The sequence below is a fragment of the Lontra canadensis genome, unplaced genomic scaffold, assembly GCF_010015895.1.
Source record: "Lontra canadensis isolate GAN:19392208 unplaced genomic scaffold, GSC_riverotter_1.0 scaffold9, whole genome shotgun sequence".
NCBI classification, from domain to species: Eukaryota; Metazoa; Chordata; class Mammalia; order Carnivora; family Mustelidae; genus Lontra; species Lontra canadensis.
Genome location: NW_022631003.1, coordinates 27745175 through 27766663, shown reverse-complemented (window position 1 = coordinate 27766663; position 21489 = coordinate 27745175). Strand labels below are relative to the sequence as shown.

At 36.3% G+C, this 21489-nt stretch overlaps 1 protein-coding gene across 4 annotated transcripts in view; it reads right to left on the bottom strand.

Annotated features, from left to right (window-relative positions):
* Positions 1 to 21489, bottom strand: part of DENND5B (DENN domain containing 5B) — a 195499-nt gene that overhangs the window by 54624 nt on the left and 119386 nt on the right. For 2 of the 4 annotated variants that reach the window (XM_032855132.1, XM_032855133.1), the window contains 5 exons: positions 17820 to 18007; positions 11159 to 11695; positions 8560 to 8791; positions 6188 to 6271; positions 4103 to 4253 (listed from right to left, as the gene is read on the bottom strand). In XM_032855132.1, the coding sequence (XP_032711023.1) occupies positions 4103 to 4253; positions 6188 to 6271; positions 8560 to 8791; positions 11159 to 11695; positions 17820 to 18007 (1192 nt within the window). The remainder of the gene's footprint in view (positions 1 to 4102; positions 4254 to 6187; positions 6272 to 8559; positions 8792 to 11158; positions 11696 to 17819; positions 18008 to 21489) is intronic. The other 2 variants (XM_032855134.1, XM_032855136.1) reach the window with 1 other exon arrangement.

The window sequence follows — 21489 nt, the reverse complement described above, 5'->3', positions numbered from 1 at the left end:
TATTTTTATCAGAGATCATCACATTTGCTAAAATACAAATGACTGCTTATACATCTCCTTATTGTGCAGTGAGTTCTTAGATCTTTTTTCTTTCAGACTAAAATCTACCTGAAAATGTAATACTTGGGTTTCAGTCTAAAAATGAGAGACCTTGGGGTTATATACAAGATTAAAAGCAAGAAAACAAGGCAGTAAAATTTAAAGTTGAAATCTTCCCTCCTTAATGCTCCTTACTTCCGTTTTCTGCTTCATTCTTCTTCACAAATCTTATCATTATTAAGTTATTTATTTTACATATTAAGTTTGTTTCCTCCTCCTTAAAAGCAGAGATTTTTGTTGTTTTGTTCATTGCTAAACTCCCACTGAATAGGACACTGCCTCACATACAGTCAGGGTTCCATAAATTTTTGTCAAATGAACGAATGAGTAATCTAATGCTATTAAAAGAAAATAAAAACTACTTAAATACTAATATGAAATAATTCAAACAATTAGGGTATTTTACAAACTCAGGAAAAATAAGTGAACTGATGATTAGTCTATTCTGATGGAAAATTCTCATTTTTGAAAAACAACATTATATCCAGTACCATCACCTGGAAAGTCTGAACCCCATAATGTTCAACATTTCTTCAAGAGTTGTAAGCTCCACTGATGTAATTCATAGCACTCCTTTTCCAAATATGTAAACGGATACTGACTGAAAATTTTCCAGACCTCTGGGCTTTATGAATGAGAAATCATGAACACGGTACCTGGAGTAAGGAGACCTGAGTTCCACTGCTACCTTTGCCAGTAACCCAGGCTCAGACTCTTACCGACACATAATAATGCCACTGTCTTCAGGGTTAGGCTATTTGACCTCAACCACTGCTTCATGTAGTTCTTCACTGGGGAAGATGGTGCCTACAAATCTCTTGCTTCTCAGAGAATTGTTCTATCTTCTTGGGGACCAACCCTTTTAAGAGAGTCCAGTTTAAGGCAGAAAGTGAGGTATGTGAGGGCTCTTTCATTGTGGAAGATCTTGTTACATTGAATACACAGAACGGAAGTGGCATTGAGCCCTGAATTTTCAGAAAGCACTTAAGAGATCAATGAAGGCAATAAAAAAGAACTAGAATTATGCCTTTTGACCTAAATGGCCCAAACTAAATAAGTCATAATATGGTTCTTGAAAGGTGGCTTAAATGTATGATGTTTCTTTCAGATCACTTGTGAAACTATGTATTATAAAATTTTTGGTACTTACCTCTCTTTCCCATAGTACACATTTATGTTCAATATTTTAGGTCATTCATAATTTCTTGGGGGCTACCAAAACACAGTTTCCAACTCCAAAAGTTAACAAAAGGCATCTGTCATCACCCTTTATGAAGTAACTGAGCCAGACAGTATGTATACATTGTTTAACACTTAAGAGCTTGAGCCCCCGAATCAGCAGACTTAGGTTCAAATCTTAGTTTCAACACTTCCTAGCTATTTTAGTGATCTTGGAGCAAGTTGCTGAATCTCTCTGAACCTCATTTATAAAATGGGTAAAACAATATAGGTTTTATATATAGGGACAGGTTTGTAAAAGGAGCTACTCAGAGCAGTTAGGAGAGAAGCCAGTATAGAACCAGCTTAATATTAGCTATTATTATCAGCAGATCAACTCCATAACCACCCTCCTCTTGGCATGGAAAAGCCCCCAATGGCAGAAAAGGTATATTTGGAAGCAGAAAAAAGGAAAGAAGAATAATTACTTTGATCCACTGATGAAAATTTTCAAGTTTTGTCTTTTTTTAAAATAATATTTATGTATTTGACAGAGAGAGAGACAGCGAGAGAGGGAACAGAAGCAGGGGGGTTGGGAGAGGGAGAAGCATGCCTCCTGCTGAGCAGGAAGCTGGGATGCAGGGCTCTGATCCCACAATGCTGAGACCATGACCTCAGCGGAAGGCAGACGCTTAATGACTGAGCCACCCAGGTGCCCCAATTTCTAAGTTTTCTGACTGACATCTGTTAAGGGGTATATATTTATGATGATAAATATTAGATTCTGAAAGGAAAAGCAGCAGCAATGTAAATGGTACTGTAACTGTTTTCCTTAATCCATACATACCACTTACTCCCTTTTGATGTGTTTGGTATCACTATAGCTTTCTCACATTTGGAACTAAACGAATCAATTATTCTAACACATTTAAGAAACATTTAAAGGATCACCTTCAGCTGGAAAATGGTAAGGGGTTCATTCCTTTCAGGTTATTAAAAATAGGGTATTAGCAGTACAAACACAAGAATACACAAATACTGCCACACATACATGTACCCCAAGATATTCCAAATACCACACTACCTACCTCAGAACAGTGTTTATCAAATTAAACCAACTCTTACCATCATTTATTATATAGATAATTTACTATATTTTCCTTTTTCCTGACTAACAGGAAAACACCTGACAAACACCTTAGGAAATAAAGAGGCAAGTACCAAAAATTTGCAAGTTTAGCAGTTCATCTAGAAAATAGGAACTTCATACTTTTAAACCATCTTTCGAGAACCTTCCCATTACTTATTTAGTATGGGCCTTTTAGGTCAAGACATCATTCTACCTCCTTTTTATTCCCCTCACTGATTTTCTAATTACTTTCTGAAAATTCAGGTACCTCAATGCCACTTTCATCTTGTGTACCCAGTCTTTTACCTCAGTCTTCTTTGCCATAGCCTGGTTTTTTCCCTTCCACCTCTGAGCCACTTTTGTAAGGTGATAGGTGTTGTAGAATATTAAAAGAATATTTTCAGGTGAGAAAGGGGCAAATGATTCCAACCTGTCCAAGGTTCCTGGTTAGCGGTTAAGAATGAACTAAATTCCACAATTATTGATTTCCAATTCTAAGCTCTTTCTTTGCAACTTAATTGTATTTCCCTTTAATACATTCGTGTCCTTTCTTGTAAAATCCTCTTTTATTCCTCATTAATAAAACACTGTATTCACTCAAAATCAAGAATTCCCGTAAACCCAAAGAACTCTTTTCAATTCTAATCATGTTCATTTATTTTCTGAATGGCATCATTTACCATAAAGAATGATAGAATTTATCTTTATTTTTGATTGTTTTGTAATTTTTGAACTTGATACTTAAAAAGTACAAAGGTGGTGTTATGGGTTGAAATGTGTCCCCCCTCACACACTCTCCCCACCATGATATGTTGAAGTCTTAAACTCAATACCTATGAACTTTACCTTATTTGGTAACAGGGTCTTTGCACATGTAATCAAGTTAAGATGAGGTCACTAGGGTGGGCCCTAAGCCAATAAGACTGGTGTCATTGTAAGAAAAAGGAAATTTGGTCTCAGATATAGAGGGATATGAAGACAGAGACAGAGGCTGGAATTAGCACTACTAGAAGTCAAGGAATCCCTGAGGCCAGCATGAGTTGAAGAAGTAAGTAAGGCTCCTCCTTTAGAGGTCTTGGAGGGAGAATGGCGTGGCCAACATCTCATTTTTGGACTTCCAGCTTCCAGAATTGTGAAAGAATAAATTTTTTTTTTTTAAAGATTTTATTTATTTATTTGACAGAGATCGCAAGTAGGCAGAGGGGCAGGCAGAGAGAGAGGAGGAAGCAGGCTCCCTGCTGAGCAGAGGGCCCAATGCGGGGCTCGATCCCAGGACCCTGAGATCATGACCTGAGCCGAAGGCAGAGGCTTTAACCCACTGAGCCACCCAGGCACCCCAAATTTCTGTTGTTGTAAAAGCCACCAAATTTGTAGTCCTTTGTATAGCAGTCCTAGGAAACTAATACAGGCAGAGAAAATATAATTTTTAAAATTCCATTAGACAATATTAGCATTATATTTAAATAGTCATTTAAAGTCAAACTATCCCCAAGTGTACATTACATTAAAAAGGAAAAAAATCTGTCTTTGGATTTTTTACATGATGGAATTAAAAGTCAAATACTCATATTCCGAATGAATTGATTTGGCCTTTGAAGAAAGTGATCAGACTGATAAGATATTTAATGATTAAAATGCCCCATTAGAGCTGCACAGCACTGAACCCTTCACTTACCCCTTCAACCCACTGCTCAAGTGAAGAAAGTGCTTGCTTACTTGTTATTAGTTGGTCCTGTTGCCAAGACATCAGACTGTAACTTTGGAAAGAACCCTTGCTCATATTTGCCTTGACCAATTTTCATATCAAGCAGATGTGGGTGGATTGCAGTGTGATCCATTTTCATTAGTCGCTGCTCAATTGATTGGGCTATAAATTAAATTTATAACAAATTAGAGGCATTTCATTGGCTAAACATTAAAACAATGCTTCCTCCAGTCATGCACCAAGGAATTAATTCTTTCTGACATTCTAAAATAATTTTTATAAAAGCTCTTGAGAAATCAGTATAATGTTAAGTATAAAAAGACTAATTTTAAGTGACTACTAGATGACTAATTTTCATGGTACGTGCTGCCTCTGTCAAAAGCAGGGCAGCAGGGTTAAAAATCTATAGACTGAAACAAGTTTCCCTTAAGGGGGATATTCAGTATTTTAATACTTCAATATTTCAATGGTAAATATTTAAGAAAAATATTTTCTTAATGAAAATATGGTTCTAAGTACATTTAAGAAAATGATGGCAAACAAAACATTGGCCTTGAACTGAAAGGGAAGGAAAAGCAAGCACAGTAGCCTTATATTACTTTAGTTCTTTGTACAAAGACCCATTAAATATCCATAGTTCTCCATTTGTAAACACAAGAAACGGTGTAAAGTTTATTACTTCACTTTTAGTAACAGTCACATTCTCATTAGTAGGAGTCATTTAGGAGTGTTTATTAGATCAAGAGGGGTAATGCAGAGAACTAGCAGGCATTTAGAAAATGTCCAGAGGATAAGAAACTGACTTTTGAAGAATAAATTAGGCTGAAGTTAAAAGATAGGAATTACTAAGATTTCTATTTTAAACCATTTAAAGTTAGGAGGATATCTCAAAGACCCAAGAAAGAGCAAACTATTTCAGAAAAATCTGATCTTAAATGTTTTTATGAATTGAGTTTTCAAGAGAAAATATATTTATGAAGCAAGACTAGGCCTTTAATCCTTTGCCTACAGATTACTAAAAGGGGAGAACAAGCAGTAATTGTCGTGGTGTCATAAACAGCACACTCTGGGAACTGCTAATCTTGGGATTCAAAAGAAGTAAAGAGGTATTTTTATAAGTATTTCATGGAACCAGTTTATTTTGCCCACTTCAATATCAGCAGATTGAGTGCTGCTGGTCCCTATACATAGTCTTAAAAACTTTCTTTTTGAGTGGAGAGGGGTCCGTCCATGACATATTCCACACCTGTCAAATGAACATGCTTAATACCATCTTCTGTGAGATTCATGCTTCACCTAAGCCAGTTCCTTGTGCTTGATGACAGCATGAAGGGATGTTTTTGCAGATGCCACTATTACCCTCTATGGCTTAAACTTCACAATATTAGATACCTACTTCAAACTTCCCTACTTTTTCCTTTATAATTCACATGAATTTATTCAAAAACTTCTTCAATTTCATTTTTAATGTGTAACTTGCAACTTCTCTTAAAACATCATCCATATGGTCTATGTTGGGTGAAAGAATGCCATGTTTTAATGTGAAATGGTATTTAATTTTCAATGATGCCCTCTGGCTCTCCACAACCCTATCTATAGTCTCCGTGCTTCCTAATATTTATAAAACACTTAATTAACAAATGGTTCAGGCAAAATAAAGCTTAGATTCATGGCACGGAATGGTCTGAAGTCCCTGCCAATTTTATGTTCCATGAAATACTACAAAATTCCATCTCTGCCAATGAATGCTTCTGTTTTTATGAAAAGGGGGAAAAAAAGTAGCTTCAGTTTTTTCTGCTGGATTTAAAATGACAGAGAAATCCATCTGATATTGAATTATTCTTCTTTAGTCAGGAAGCTTTTTAAAAACAAAAAGCATGATTCACAATAAGTTACTCTGGGGTTTATACTGAAGATTGCCATAGGGAGCATAATGCAATGTTACTTTTCAGTAATTATACCACCAGTGAATACTGAACATTCAGAAATTATTAAATGCCTGCTTTGAGAGGTCATGGGCCTGTTAGATTTTCAAGGGTTTGTGCCAATACTCATTTTATGTGATTGGTAAGAAAAAAAGAAAAACTCTGCATTACTATCAACTTGTCTTTCTGCACAGAAATCATGATGTTCTGGTGCCACAGTATCAACAGCAGATAGCCTCTGCCTAAACAGTTCACCTGCAAATCAAAATTTTTAGTTAGAGGCAAAACAAAAATAAAAGCAAAATAACAAAGGACAAAAAACAATAAAAATCTATACAAAACAACAAAATGCCAATCTCTATAGTTTTTGTTGTGGGGGGGTTGGTGGGAAGAGGATAATGTTACCTAGTGAAAGAAATAACCACCATTTATGGGGGATAGACACAGTTACAGCCAGCTGCTTTTTACTTAAAAAAAAAAAAAAAAAAGTCTTTGATAAATTAGGTTCCTGGGAGACTAAGCTTTAGCTTAATCTCATTTTCGTATGTTAAATCTATAATGGTATATTTTCAAGAGTATTATATAATTTCTGTGATGACAGTGGGAATGTCAAACTTTTTGAGAGGCTGACAGAAAATCTATTTTAACTGAAAAGATTTTCGGGAAGCACACAAATAAAGAAATCAGTGCTTAGCTCCATTAAAAAAATTGTCAGGAAGGGAGGAAGGAAATTTTCTTAACAAAGCATTATCTTATTCACATGGCTATTAAAGCACTGAAAGTCATACTATTCTCTGAATAGGCACAGACAATTTCATTCATTCCACTCCGTCACTTTCCAGAAACACAGAGGTAACTGCCACTTCTTGAAGGGGCTCCAAGATCTACCCTTGTATGTGGGAATACAACAGTATGATGTTTCAGTGAGTTATCAAAGAGACATTTTAAGACTATATAAAGACATCATTTACATATTTCTTTCCTTGAATATGTTATAACTACAGCATCACCACTCCTGTGACCGATCTATTTAAATAAAGTGAGAAAGGCAAGCACGGAAACAGAGCAAGAAACTCTTTCCTGCCTCTTTTTTCCTCCAGAGGAAAACTTGCTCAAATAGCTTCTGTATTAGAAAGGTGAAAAAAATGAAAACAAACAAAAAAAAGGGGTGGCACTCAGGTGATGGGTATCAGTTTTTCTGGCAAAGAAAGTGTTAGGAACAAGGTATAAACATATAAAATTGGGTGGATTGGTACACTTCACATTTTTTAAAAAAGATTTTATTTATTTACTTACTTGTTAGAGCACAAGCAGGGGGAGCGGCAGGCAGAGGGAGAAGCAGGCTCCCCGCTGAGCAAGGAGCCCAATGTGGGACTCGATCCCAGGACCCTGGCATTATGATCTGAGCTGAAGGCAGACACTTAACCGACTGAGCCACCCAGGCATCCTACTTCAAATGTTTCTTTACTAAATACATTTAATTTAATGTTTAATGTGGTATTAAGGCTCTAGGTGCTAGAATTGGTCAAATCTAAGTTCAAATCATGCTCCATCAATCACTAGCTATGCAATCATAAGCATGTTACCTAACCTCTCAGCTTTCTCAACTGTAAAATGAGGACACAAATAAGACAGGAAGTAAATGTGCCTATTCTCCCCCATTGTTAAGATAAAATGCAAAATGCATGTAAAACATGTGATACGATGTTTGGCACATAATAAGTACTTGGTAAATATACTGGCTATTAATATGATTATTTATTTAATGAACTATATATATTACTGCCAGACAAGACTGGTCAAGACTCATGATCCTCAAAGGGAAAAACTATGTCAGAGTTGGAGAAACTCTAATTTGAATACAGGAATCCAGAGATTTAATTTCAGTAAGTGAAACTATTAAAAATTAATGGCACCACTAAAAAGCAAATATACTGTCAAGTAAATTAGGCAACGTCTCAGATTTATTACTTTAAATTAATACTTATCTTTCCTTTAATGAAGAGAAAAGAAGTGAGAAGTAAAAAGGCAACATAAGCAGCAAGAAAAATTTTTATTTTTTCAATTAAGGCAATAAAAGAGAATAAGACAAAATTCACAGCAACCTTATGGTTATATTCCATTCAATTTGTTACTGTTTCTCCCCCCTTCTTTCTTTCTTTTTTCTTTTTTGGAGGGTACAGAGCAGAGGGAGAGAGAAAGAATCTTGAAAGAATTTCCACGCCCAGCACGGAGCCAGACACGACGTTCAATCTCAAGAACCTAAGATCATGACCTAGCTGAAATCAAGAGTTGGATGCCTATCTAAGCTATCTAGGCACCCCTGTTTTTTCTCTTCTAAGAGCAGAGGAATGTCACATAGGAATGGAATGGATATTAACTCACAGAAACAGAAGGAAACAAAACTACAGAAAGCACCTGATACAGTATAAAGGATTAGCCATGAAGTCTAAAACTGAAAATTAATTTTTGGTTTATAAGGCTAACAATGTGTAAAAAGAAACAATCATGGATTTTAATTTTAAAAGGCATGAAAAATGTACCTGCTTCTTTTAAAGTGCTGCATTTCTGATAAATAGATGTCCTCAAGGTGGGCGCCCTTACATTATACAGTCTCATCTTCTCAATCCGAGAGTCAAAGACCCGAAGCAATGAATCCTTCTCTTCCCACTGAGACATAATTTTATTATCAATAAAGGTGGCAAACATCTGTGTTTCAATGAAGCGTGAAAGAAATGGCAGGTAAGGCTCAGGCTGGTCAGAGAGAAAGGAAGCCTGTAATGAGATAATTAGAAATTATTAGTGCAAAGTGGCTATCTTAGTACTTTGTGATAAATCTGAAAATTTGCTGGTGATGTCATTTTTTAAAAAATTGTGTAACGTGCAAAACTGATGCTAGATATTTAAAAATCTCAAAAAAAATCCCTTCTTTTAAATTCATGGAATTTAGGTTGCTTAGGTCTTTAGCTTGATCCTTCCAAAATTGATTTACATTCTGGTACTCATGATCATTAGGTAGAAAAGAGGGTATCACTAATGAAAGATGGTGGATCAGTTACTGTAATATCATCAATCATCCTCTTCACCTACCAGGAATTTTGACCCCTTTCCCAGTGAGCTGTGATTTTTTTCTGCTCTCTATTCCTAGCCTATGCAATATACCTTTGAGTCATAAGGCACTGATGTGATCAATGGATACAACTGAGATAAATAAGCAATAACCTTACAAAAATCATGGAATTTGTGCTTATGAGTAAAATCTTTGTCAATTAGATGTTTTTCTAGGTCCCCAACACTGTTTGAGACTGATGGATAAGTGCTAATTCAAGATCAAACTCCTTCCAGACCTGTGCTGTTTAAAGAGTCTGGGCCTTAACAACTAAAAAAAGGTATTGCCTGAAAAACCATCCAAAGCAAGCTGAGCCTTTGGAAAACATGTATAACCAGCTGCACGTTCCTGTTACCAGCTGTCGGGTGCATGGAATGGTTCAGTAAATAGCGATCAGTTCCTAGTTCAAAGTGTTTGTTTTTCTGTGGTTCTTCAGGTCCACGTGTTAAAGGAATTCTAGTCACAGTCTGATATTAGCTGAAATTTGGAAGTAAATTACTATTTCAGCTGGTGGGTTGATTCTGCTCTTCACTCTTTTGAGTAGGTGCAGTGTGGCAGAAACTAGAAGGCGAAAGATGGAAGGGTAAGTTCTGACATAAGATTAGTCTCCTTAATACTCATTGGGCTAGCATATGTATTTTTCATTCTAAAACGTAGGAAGCCTTTAAAAAAGTTCCTTATAGAAACCCCCTTATTTAATCTAAGTGTCTCCACAGTTCAGATGTATTTACATAAATCCAAATAGCCAGCTAAAGGTTCACAGTAGTCTCTAAAAATCAATTCGCCTCTTCAAAAGGTATTTTATAGATAAATATCAATTTTACTTTTTCTAGAGCAACCACCTTCCACCCTCCTCTTAAATGGGCCAAATATCTGATTTTTGATATTCAGACCCTCATGGACTACAACACTTCAGTCAGCAAAGACTTGGCTTGGAGGCTCACTAGTATGTGATAGTCCTGTACATTTTCCTAGTGAAAAATGAAATGATTACAAGCCTTCTGGAATCCACATGAAATTATCATTTCTCTAGTAGTTATATAAAAAGAATTCCATTTATAGTCTGAAGCTACATAAAGATTAAGAAGGAAGAGAGTACCAGTGCTCAATTTAGATAAGAATTTGAATTGCCCCAAGGATAAATCATGAGTATACACAGATTAGTTCTGAGTAAGGTAGGAAAAAAATGGTTAAGCTTAATAAGAAAGGAAAACCTAAAAGTGGGAATACATTTGGAGAAGTGAAGGCTTCTTAATTAAAGAAGTTTTCTTAAATATAAAATGCATCAGAACTTCCTTTGAATATAGAAACTTCAACTGAAAAAATGTCTGATGCAATCAGAAAATAATCTTTGATACTACCCACCTTTACAAAAAAAGTTTATGAATATTTACTTGTCAGAGATTCCATAATTGTAGATTAGCCTCTTAGAATACATTAGCCCCTCTGAGAGGTCTTTCATGACACAAAGCTACCATCTAGCAAAAACCTATAAGGCATTTTAATAGCAGTATGATGATGCCCTGTCACTCACAGAGGAAAGGACTGCAATACACCCTGACCTGAAGAGTTAATGCACTCCTCTAAGTCTTTTGTCTGGAAAACAAAAACAAAAACAAGCCAAAAAACTGGTGGATATCATCAGAGAATCCGCCAGAAGACTCTATAGTAAACCTTAGAAAGAAGCTTCAACTTCAGCAGGACAATGGGAAGCCAGTGTCATTTTCTGTCTCCCTTTCCCACAAACTTTGGAACAGAATATTAAAGTCATAAAACCTAATTCATTCACTTTTTCTCTCTTTTGATCCTAAGATGAGGTAAAACTGTCTTCTGAAACTAAAGTGTTATCTTTACATGGAGAAGTTGAGATGTCATCATAGGATAAAGACAAAATATAAGAATAAGTTCTTAATGGGAAGGGAGAGAGGAAAAATCTGTGGTTAAAAAAATGAACAAAACCAGTAAGACAGCCTACTAAGAGCCATAAAAAAGGAAAGGAAGTGGTTTTTTTTTTTTTTTTTTTTTTTTTTTACTTTGTCAAAGTTCTGCATTTGTTCTCGGTTGGTCAGCCAGGATTCCATGTCCTGGGCAGTCTGAATCACAAACGCTTCATAATCTGCAAACATCTGTGTAAAGCGGTTAGCAAAGACCTCACGGAGCTGCACGTTGAGCTGATAGTCCCTTAGTTCTGCCTCTTCACACTGCAGTTTTAAATCCTTTTCTTTTTCATTCAGTGTGGCAGAGAGGTCCATTTTTTCCACAGTCACACCGGTCCGCTTGGCCAGAGCTTGGAGGCGGGCTATGGTTTCATTGCCCTTCAGTAACTCATACATGCTGATGTTGTTAGTGGAGACGTTACCATTCTTCTTGTCATTAACCAAGTCTTTCAGAACCAGATTCTTCAGTTTTGTGGCACTCTCACTGCAATGGAGGCTACCCTCAGGAGGGATCCCAAATTGAAGAAGCACTTCAGAGAGTTCCTGGATAAAATCCATCTTATTGGGGAATTGTGGAAATTCTTCAGGCAGTTCAATAAAATGGTTGTCAATATCCACAAAACACAAATTAGCCTGAAAGAAAAAGTAATACAAATGTTTTAAAATAACATTTTTATATCCTAAAATATTCTTGCCAACTATTAGAAACAAAATCATAGATTGCACGTTACCTTTTTTTAAATTGAGATATAACTGATATATAACATTTTGCTTCAGGTATGTGATTCAATATATATTATGAAATGATCACCACACTAAGTCTAGTTAACATCCACCACCACACATAATTACAATTTTTTTTAATGACAAGAACTTTTAAGACCTTACAATGCCTTTTATGTTAGCTTTCTGAAGGTTAAGAATTTTTATTCTTTAAAAATAAATTTCTTTTTCCACCATTTTTTCCCTATGTGAGTATTCCATACCATAATTAATAAAAATGGATAATTTTCTCTGGGTCTTAGCAATGTGTTATCATCTGGACATGATTCTGTAAAATATGACATCTCTCTGGCATTCCTAAATGAGTAAAGGTGCACAGAGATGTAATAACTTAGAAATAGAAGGCACTGGGTAAAATGAGCACTGGCTGAATCCAGTCAGAACTTTGTATGCCATTCTACTGCTCTGACACCATTTGTAATTTAGAATTAACAATAATTGCTAAATTTTAGCAGTTGCAGTCCCCTCAAATGGGATGAAATTGGCAAAGAACAATCCAATTCACAGAATATCCACAAATTTTCACCCTATCCAAAATTAGCTTCAACCTCTTAGCAAAACCATTTCAGAAGTTATTAGACAAACAGCAGGAGGCAGAGAGTGAGAGAGATAAGTGCTTAGACAATTACAAATGATTACTCCTTGAATAATTAAGAGTTGATTCTGGAGATATTTTTTAGTTGAAAAAAAGACAAAATAGAAATCAGAGGAAAATTTTTTTGAGTTTGCTTACACTATAGATTGTGAATTTATATAGAATAAAAAGACTTTTAAATATTTTCTAAGTAGTTAATGGACAATTCAAGGAGCCAAGTACATGTATGAAATTCTCATTATCCCTCAGGTATGTGATTATAGTAGACTCCAAAACAACACTTTACTTTTCCTGTTCATACTCTCTTAATCAGAACAAGGCTGTCAGTGTAAAGGAAGACTGTGCTCATGGACTGTGGGAGGATGGGAAGCCAAAGGTATAGCCCATCACATAAAATTGATCCTGACTACATTAGTGGCTGGACACAGGGCAAAGGGTGGAAGTTAACCAATAGAATAGGAAGTTTCACTTCAAGTTTCCCCTTCTCTCCTACAACCCTGACACCCAGGTCAGCTAGGAGACAATTCACACTGCCCTTTGATCCTGTGTGGCAACATAAGGTGAAAAAAGGAGAGCAAACTGTTGGGTTTTTATTTTTCTCTTTTGATCCCTGCTCTTTATGTCAGATGCTAATGCACAGAAAGTACAAATTTCTGTATTTAGCTCAATCAAAACTCCATATTTTCCCCCCATCTAAAAACAGAGAATCAACAATGCTTCTTTTTCAAGCCTGAAGTGATTTCTGAATCCAACTCTTTAATTCTGCAGATGAAGAAACTGAGGCCCAAGAAGTTAGGTGATTTCCTGACACCTGTTCCAGGTAAGCACCCTCAAACAGCCTGGTGGCTTAAAAGATTTTTTTCTCCCATTTTCTTCATCTCCAAGAGCAGTAGTTTCCTCTAAATAAAATAAGAGATGAAGTCAAATCTTTCTGAAGACCGTACTGCTGCCTACAGCTTTCTTTAAATCCATATCTTTATATACGTATCTCTAGTCTCTAGAAAGCAGATTTGTTGAAAGGCTTAGGGGAGAAAGTAGGTCACTACAATTCAAATGGATGATTCAGTATCTTTAAAAATGGAAGAAAAAAATTCACCAACTTGCTAATCTAAATGTTAGCCAACCAACCTCCCACCACTTACATTTTGTACTGTCACCTTCATTAATGCCTTTCTGCTATCCTTTTCTATCCTTCTTCTATGAAAAAACACTACATCTGGGAAATTTTAAAGCGTGTTATGTTCATACAATTACTGCTGAGCTGAAAGAGTAGAGCAAGGTGGATGTTCCAGCACCACACTACTGACCTGGCTTCAATGTTCCCATGAGTCTCTGATACCTCCCCATGACTGCGTAGATGGGCCTGTTGGGGCCTTTATTATCACAAAATGAAAACAGGGTTAACTTGTGTTATGAAGACTTAATGAAGAAAACCCAAAAAGCCTTTTTTCCTAAAACAAAGAAGTCCATACAATCGGGCATTCGGATAAGTCACTTTTTAAATTTTAATACCATTAAACTAAAAAATTATTATCAGAAGAGCTCAAGAAATTTTATATACACAATAAAAAATATACTTGACTCTCAGTTCTACATTGTTTTAGGACTATTTCTGTATCTTAAATGATCAATGCTGCTCACACATTCATGGTAAGTTATCACTTCTAGTTAAAAATGGAAAACATGGGCGCATGGGTGGCTCAGATGGTTAAGTGGCTGCCTTTGGCTCAGGGTCCTGAGATCGAGCCCCACATCAGGCTTCTTGCTCAGTGGGGAAGCCTTCTTCTCCCTCTGCCTCTGCTCCCCCCATTTGTGCTCTCCCTCTGTCAAATAAATTAAAAAAAAAAAAAAAAAAAAAAAAAAAAAAAGAAAAACATTTCCTTAATGGAAAGGCGACAAAGACTTGAAGTTCAATCATTTCTTCTGCCATGAAGCTTTCCTATGTCCCTACCCTAAAGGCATTCTGATTTCCTCTGCATATATATTTAGTTCATTCATTCCTCTTATTTTCTCTTTTAATCTGTTATTAATATTTATAAATGACTTATTTTGGAAAGCAGAAATTTATGTTATTTAATGTCTCCTACACTGGTAGTATATGAGACAACTGTATGGTGAATGAATAAGTAAGGCTCAAGGAGATGGTCATTTTGTGGTACCCCAAAAATGTACACAGGAGGAGGAGGTATCCAGGCATGTGAGGCCAGGGCAACTCTTTCCATGCTTAGTAAGGGATATAGTTTTTCAATGGCTGAAGTTAAACTGGCAAAGGGTAAGGCGGAAGAGAATATGTAAAATATTCCCACAGACATAAAAGACTCTTATTCTCACAAAACAAACTGAGGGTTGTTGGGGGGGTTGGGATGGTAGGGCCAGGGTGGTTGGGTTATGGACATTGGGGAGGGTATGTGATAGAGTGAGTTCTGTGAAATGTGTAAACCTGATGATTCACAGACCTGTACCCCTGGGGCAAATAATACATTATATGTTAATAAAAAATAATTTAAAAAATAAAGAATGCTTCTCCAATAAAATAAAATAAAATAAAATAAAATAAAATAAAATAAAATAAAATAGTCCTCTAAAATCTCAGGGTAAGATACAACAAAAAGAAAAGTGGAAAAGCATTCTAATTTAGTTTTTTGATTTTTTTTAAAGGTTTTATTTATTTGTTTGACAGACACGGATCACAAGTAAGCAGAGAGAGAGAGAGGAGTAAGCAGAGAGAGAGAGAGGAGGAAGCAGACTCCCCGCTAAGCAGACAGCCTGATGCAGGGCTTGACCCCAAGACCCTGGGATCATGACCTGAGCTGAAGGCAGAGTCTTTAACCCACTGAGCCACTCAGGCGCCCCTAGTTTTTTTATTTTTTTTGCCCACGATTTACTGTAAAGATAAGAATGGGAGAAAGTGAGGTACAGTTCTCCTCAATTCATCCACAGTACTATATCTTTTACCATCACTCTCCCCACCCCAAGCCCCCAAAAAACAATATAAAAAAATGACTACCTGTGTCTATCATTTTAGAACTATGGGGAAAGTAAGTGGGTGGTTAATTATACGTCTATGTACTTAGTTATCTAGCAACTAAAATCATGCCTTCTTAAAATAATCGTTTTGTAAACTTATCATTTTCATAACTATTCTAAGAAAACCCGTCACTATTTTTTTTTTTTTTTTTTGGCCTGTCACTATTTTTACTTATTATTTTATTTTACAGTTTTCAGGGAAAGGAGAGAGGAGGTGAATATTATGAGTGAGTATATTTAAATCACTTTTTTAAATGGCTATTTTTATACTTACTTCTTCTCCAAAATTATGTGAAGTAGATTACTTCATCTCATTGTAAAATGCTATAAGCACAAAGTGGTATGTGTACATTCTAAAGATAAACTTAAAAATTCTGAATGCTCTTGCAGCAATGTCTGTGATTTTCTAATTTTTTACTCATTAAACCAACACTTCAATAAATGTACATGCTCATCTATTCAGAGAGTCAGCTGTTAGCATTTCCTTCTAAAATAATGATGTACTAACATATATACAGAAGCACTGCTTTTTCACAGCTGACCCAGGTTATTTCCTGTTATTCTACTCTCCGAATAGATGGGCATGTACATTTATTAAAGAGTGTGATTTAATGAGTAAAAAATTAGAAAACCACAGACATTGCTATAAGAGCATTCAGAATTTTTAAGTTTATCTTTAGAAAGTCAGAGAATACATGCAGATATGGAGAGAAAAAAATTTCCCAACTACAAAAATATCAAGCGGGCATTTAAAAACTCTCAACAATTAGAACTCATATAAAAATGGAAAGAATATTTGTACACCTAAACATATTATCTTATAAAAATATCATTTGGTTAATATATAAATAGACCAGATACTCAACAGGAATCTAAAACACATCACTATTTAAGTCCTTAAACTTAAATTGCATTTAAAATAGATATAGCTAAAAAAAAAAAATCTATCTATCTATATATATAGATATAGCTACTTTATTTCTTTTTCCTTGAAAATTTAAAGGATTACTTCTTTGAACCAACAAGATACTTAGATTAAAGAGAAAACAAGAGAGTTCAGGTAACAGAGAAAAGAGATATAATGGGGAGGCAAAAGCAGAGAACATGCATAAGCTCAAAAAGAACAAGACAGACTACATATGTATTTTATATGATCTGAATCAAGCTATTTTCCCCTGAACAAAAATGTTAATTTTGGTAGGGAAACATTCACTGGAATAAAGTAAGCAATGAATGATTACAGGAATCATTGTCACATATAATGGCTGTGGCTTAGTGTGTTATTTTAAATTCACTTACTAAAATGAGAACCTCTATGGGAAATAAGAACAAATAAAAGCAAAGCACAGCATAAAAGATTTTATTAAGAAAGGTGCTAATTAAAGAGCTAATAATATAAAGTAGTTAACTACTTAATGTTTTGTAATAGGCCATGCCACTCTCATCGTATTTATTATTTTTTTAAACATTTTATTTATTTATTTGACAGAGAGCACAAACAGGGGGAGTAGCAGGCAGAGGGAGAGAGAGAAGCAGGCGTCCCGCTGAACAAGGAGCCTGACACCCTGGGATCATGACCTGAGCGGAAGCCAGATGCTTAACCAACTAAGCCACCCAGGCGCCCCAATACTTCATTTCAAAGGTTTTACATTCCAATTCTGAGTACCATTAAGGACAGTCAAAAACAAGTTTCAAAATGTTTCCAAGAATTCCTATATTCTTCTTAAACAACATCTGAAAATACAACCCACAGAAAGCATAGTAACCTTAAGGAGGTCTTAAAGCTAGAGGTTAGAATTTTTATCTCAATCACCTAGTCAAGCGGACATTTAGAAAAAGTTGGTAACTAGCTTTAGGTCTGAAAACAAAGAATGCAGAAGTATTTGATATCTTCATTATCCACAGCTTGCTGAGAGATGTTACTTTTCTTTGATGGAAGTCAAGAATCAAATTCATCTCAATTAATACAATGACTTTAAAGATTTTAATCATGTGAAAACCTGGGCTATATTGTTTAAAAGGAGAATTTATAACATGAATGGGGAAAAGAAATTAAATGTTATTAGAATAATGAAGCAACTAGATCATGTTCTTTTGTTCCATCTTCACAAATTTATAGCTGTGAACATTTGCTACTGTCCTGTTTGAACCATGCTGAATTAATAACTAGTCATGGTAACCCTCAGATGTCAGGATTTGTGGTCTATGGCTCAGGCTCTACCCTAGCTCTACTTCCAAGATTCAGGATGGTCAGAGACACAGTTTAGACAAAGACAATGCTGTCTAACAATAAAGTGGCCTTGACCTGAATCAACAAATAGCAAATGCTTTTTCACTCATTGTAAGTTTTACCTCTTGAGGAAGTTCTAGTTTAGAACGGTCAGTTCCTTCTTTTGACTGAAGGCCCATCAGATAAGGGACAGGAGCATCAAGAAAATGTAGCAGAGAAGCAGGGAGGATGGGCACATAAACATGCTGCCACTGAAATGGGAACAAAAGTGTGGTGATGCCTTCCGCCACAGTCATCAAGCGTTGATAATCTGTACAGAACAAGGGAAAAAGGAGGGGAAGATTCCAAATAAAAACATAATCACTGCATTAAGCTTGAAAATACTAATTTTCAGAAAAAAATCTTATTATAATAAATAAAATGTTTCTTTGTGATCATGCAGAAAATAGGTAAATTCTTTCCCAACACAATTAAAGAGTTCAATAGTTTCACTTGAATGGTACTAAGGGGGTATGAGTAGGTGGGAAACATTATCTTATTCTTGCTTCTGAAATCACCAGTATGTAAGTTTACATTCCCTTACAATGTGGAGGAAAGAAGAACTAATAAAATTGCTCTTGGTATGTCTCGCATTGAAAATGTACCAGGATACTGCTACTGATCACTTTTTGTATACATGCATATCAATATAATCCCCAATTCAGAGGCTCTTTTTTTCTTGTATATATGATCAAGGTTATGGCCTATGGTTATCCTGATTGTATTTATCTTAGCTTTCATTTTGTGGGTATAAGAAATCAAAGATACATACATTCATAATCATCCTTCCTATATTTAACCCCAACTACATAACTATAAAATCTAGAAACAAAGTGAAAGTTACCTGAAAATTAAAGGTTGATTTTTGCTTGTGTTTTCTTCACATGAATTAATCAAAACTACAAACTGCTTATAATATTAAAGTGCCCTCCCGATTTTATTGAGATATAATTGACACATAACACTGTATTAGTTTTAGGTGTATGATACAATAATATATGTATATACTGTGAAATGATTACCACAGTAAGTTTGGTTAACATCCATTACCTCACAGAGTTACAAACAAGAGGTGACCCTCTTAAACTACTCTGCCATGGGGGTGCTTTATACGTCCATTGTCTATAATCCTTATTTAAGCCTTTAGAGACAGATGTGTTTAGAATTCATTATTTTTTTTATAAAGGTAGTATTGTGAGGTGCCTGGTGGCTCTCTCAGTTAAGCATGCATCTGCTTCAACTCAGGTCATGATCCTGAAGTTCCAGGATCAAGCCCTGAGCCTCAAGTAGGGCTAGCTCCTCACAGACAGTCTGCTTCTCCCTCTCCTGCTCCTTCCCCCGCTCATGCTCTTTCTCACCCTCTCCCTCAAATAAATAACCAAGTAAATAAATAAATAAGATCTTAAAAAAAAAAAAGGTAATACTGTGCATATACCATGTACATGAAATATCTAGGTTAGCACCCTATAAGAAAACACATTAATATTTCTGCAGCAAACTTTGAGTGTCCCAATAGGACTGATAAAAAATTTAAATAGGGTCACTCTGGTTCAGGTCTGCTTTTTCAATAAATGAGTTACAAAAAGAATCTTTGATTTTCTGCAATTTTTTGGATTTAAAAATTGAAGAGAAAGGATATTATGGACTTGTAATTTTGCTCTCACAGAATTCACTATGCACAAAAACAATAAAATCTGGGGCAGTAAGATTTTGGGGAAGTCTTTTAAAAAAGGTTTTAAAAAAATGATCAGATGCTATTTGGTTCGTACCAACCCAAAGAACACCTGACCAAACATAAATAGAATGTTTTCTGCTTAAAAATCTTTCTCGTGTTGTTTTATACTTTGTAGACAACTACCTTTAGTAGTCTAAAGTAGGATTTTGGTAATGAATCATCAGCTATCCATACCAAGTATACTTTAGAAGTCTCCTTATGTGATTCACTATTAAGACTTAAATTTTATGGGGTACCTGTCTGGCTCAGCGGGTAGAGCATGCAACTCTCGATCCTGGAGTTCTAGATTTGAGTCCCATGTTGGGTGTAGAGATTACTTAAAAAATTCTTAAAAGTGAAACCTGTCTATGGGAATACTTTCAAAACACAAATACCGGGGAGGAGTCAAGATGGCGGAGAAGTAGCAGGCTGAGACTACTTCAGGTTGCGGGAGATCAGCTAGATAACTTATCTAAAGATTGCAAACACCTACAAATCCAACGGGAGATCGAAGAGAAGAAGAACAGCAATTCTAGAAACAGAAAATCAACCACTTTCTGAAAGGTAGGACTGGCGGAGAAGTGAATCCAAAGCGACGGGAAGATAGACCGTGGGGGGGAGGGGCCGGCTCCCGGCAAGGGGCGGAGCAACGGAGCACAAAATCAGGACTTTTAATTTAAAAGTCTGTTCTGCTGAGGGACATCGCTCCAGAGGCTTAACCGGGGTGAAGCCCACGCGGGGTCAGTGTGGCCTCAGGTCCCGCAGGGTTACAGAAGGATCGGGGGTGTCTGAGTGTCGCAGAGCTTGCAGGTATTAGAACGGGGAAGCCGGCTACAGAGACAGAGCTGAGGAGTGACTCTCAGCTCGGGGTTACCTTGAACCGGTCGCAGGCTCGGTCAGCTCGGAGCGCCGCCGGAGGCCAGGGTGACGGGAGTAATTGGGCGCTGTTCTCTGAGGGCACACTGAGGAGTGGGGCCCCGGGCTATCGTCTCCTCCGGGCCGGAGACTGGGAGGCCGCCATCTTCATTCCCGTCCTCCGGAACTCTACGGAAAGCGCTCAGGGAACAAAAGCTCCCAAAAGCAAACCCGAGCGGATTACTCAGCCTGGCCCCTGGTAAGGGCGGTGCAACTCCGCCTGGGGCAAAGACACTTGAGAATCACTACAACAGGCCCCTCCCCCAGAAGATCAACAAGAAACCCAGCCAGGACCAAGTTCACTTACGAGGAGTGCAGTTTCAATACCAAGGAGAGCAGCGGAATTCCAGAGGAGGAGAAAGCAAAGCACGGAACTCATGGCTTTCTCCCCATGATTCTTTAGCCTTGCAGTTAATTTTTTTTTTCAATTTTTTTTCTCTTCTTCTGCTAAATTTTTTTAACTTTTACCCTTTTCTTTTTTAACGTTTTTTAACTAGTTTATCTAATATATATATATTTTTTCCTTTTTATATTTTTTCATTATTGGTTTTCTTTTTTTATTTGTTTCTTTTTTTTTTTTTCTTTCTGAACCTCTTTTTATCCCCTCCCCCCCCTCACGATTTGGGATCTCTTCTGATTTGGCTAAAGCATATTTTCCTGGAGTTGTGGCCATCCTTTTAGTATTTTACTTGTTCCTTCATATACTCTTATCTGGACAAAATGACAAGGCGGAAAAATTCACCACAAAAAAAAGAACAAGAGGCAGTACCAAAGGCTAGGGACCTAATCAATACAGACATTGGTAATATGTCAGATCTAGAGTTCAGAATGACAATTCTCAAGGTTCTAGCTGGGCTCGAAAAAGGCATGGAAGATATTAGAGAAACCCTCTCAGGAGATATAAAAGCCCTTTCTGGAGAAATAAAAGAACTAAAATCTAAACAAGTTGAAATCAAAAAAGCTATTAATGAGGTGCAATCAAAAATGGAGGCTCTCACTGCTAGGATAAATGAGGCAGAAGAAAGAATTAGAGATATAGAAGACCAAATGACAGAAAATAAAGAAGCTGAGCAAAAGAGGGACAAACAGCTACTGGACCACGAGGGCAGAATTCGAGAGATAAG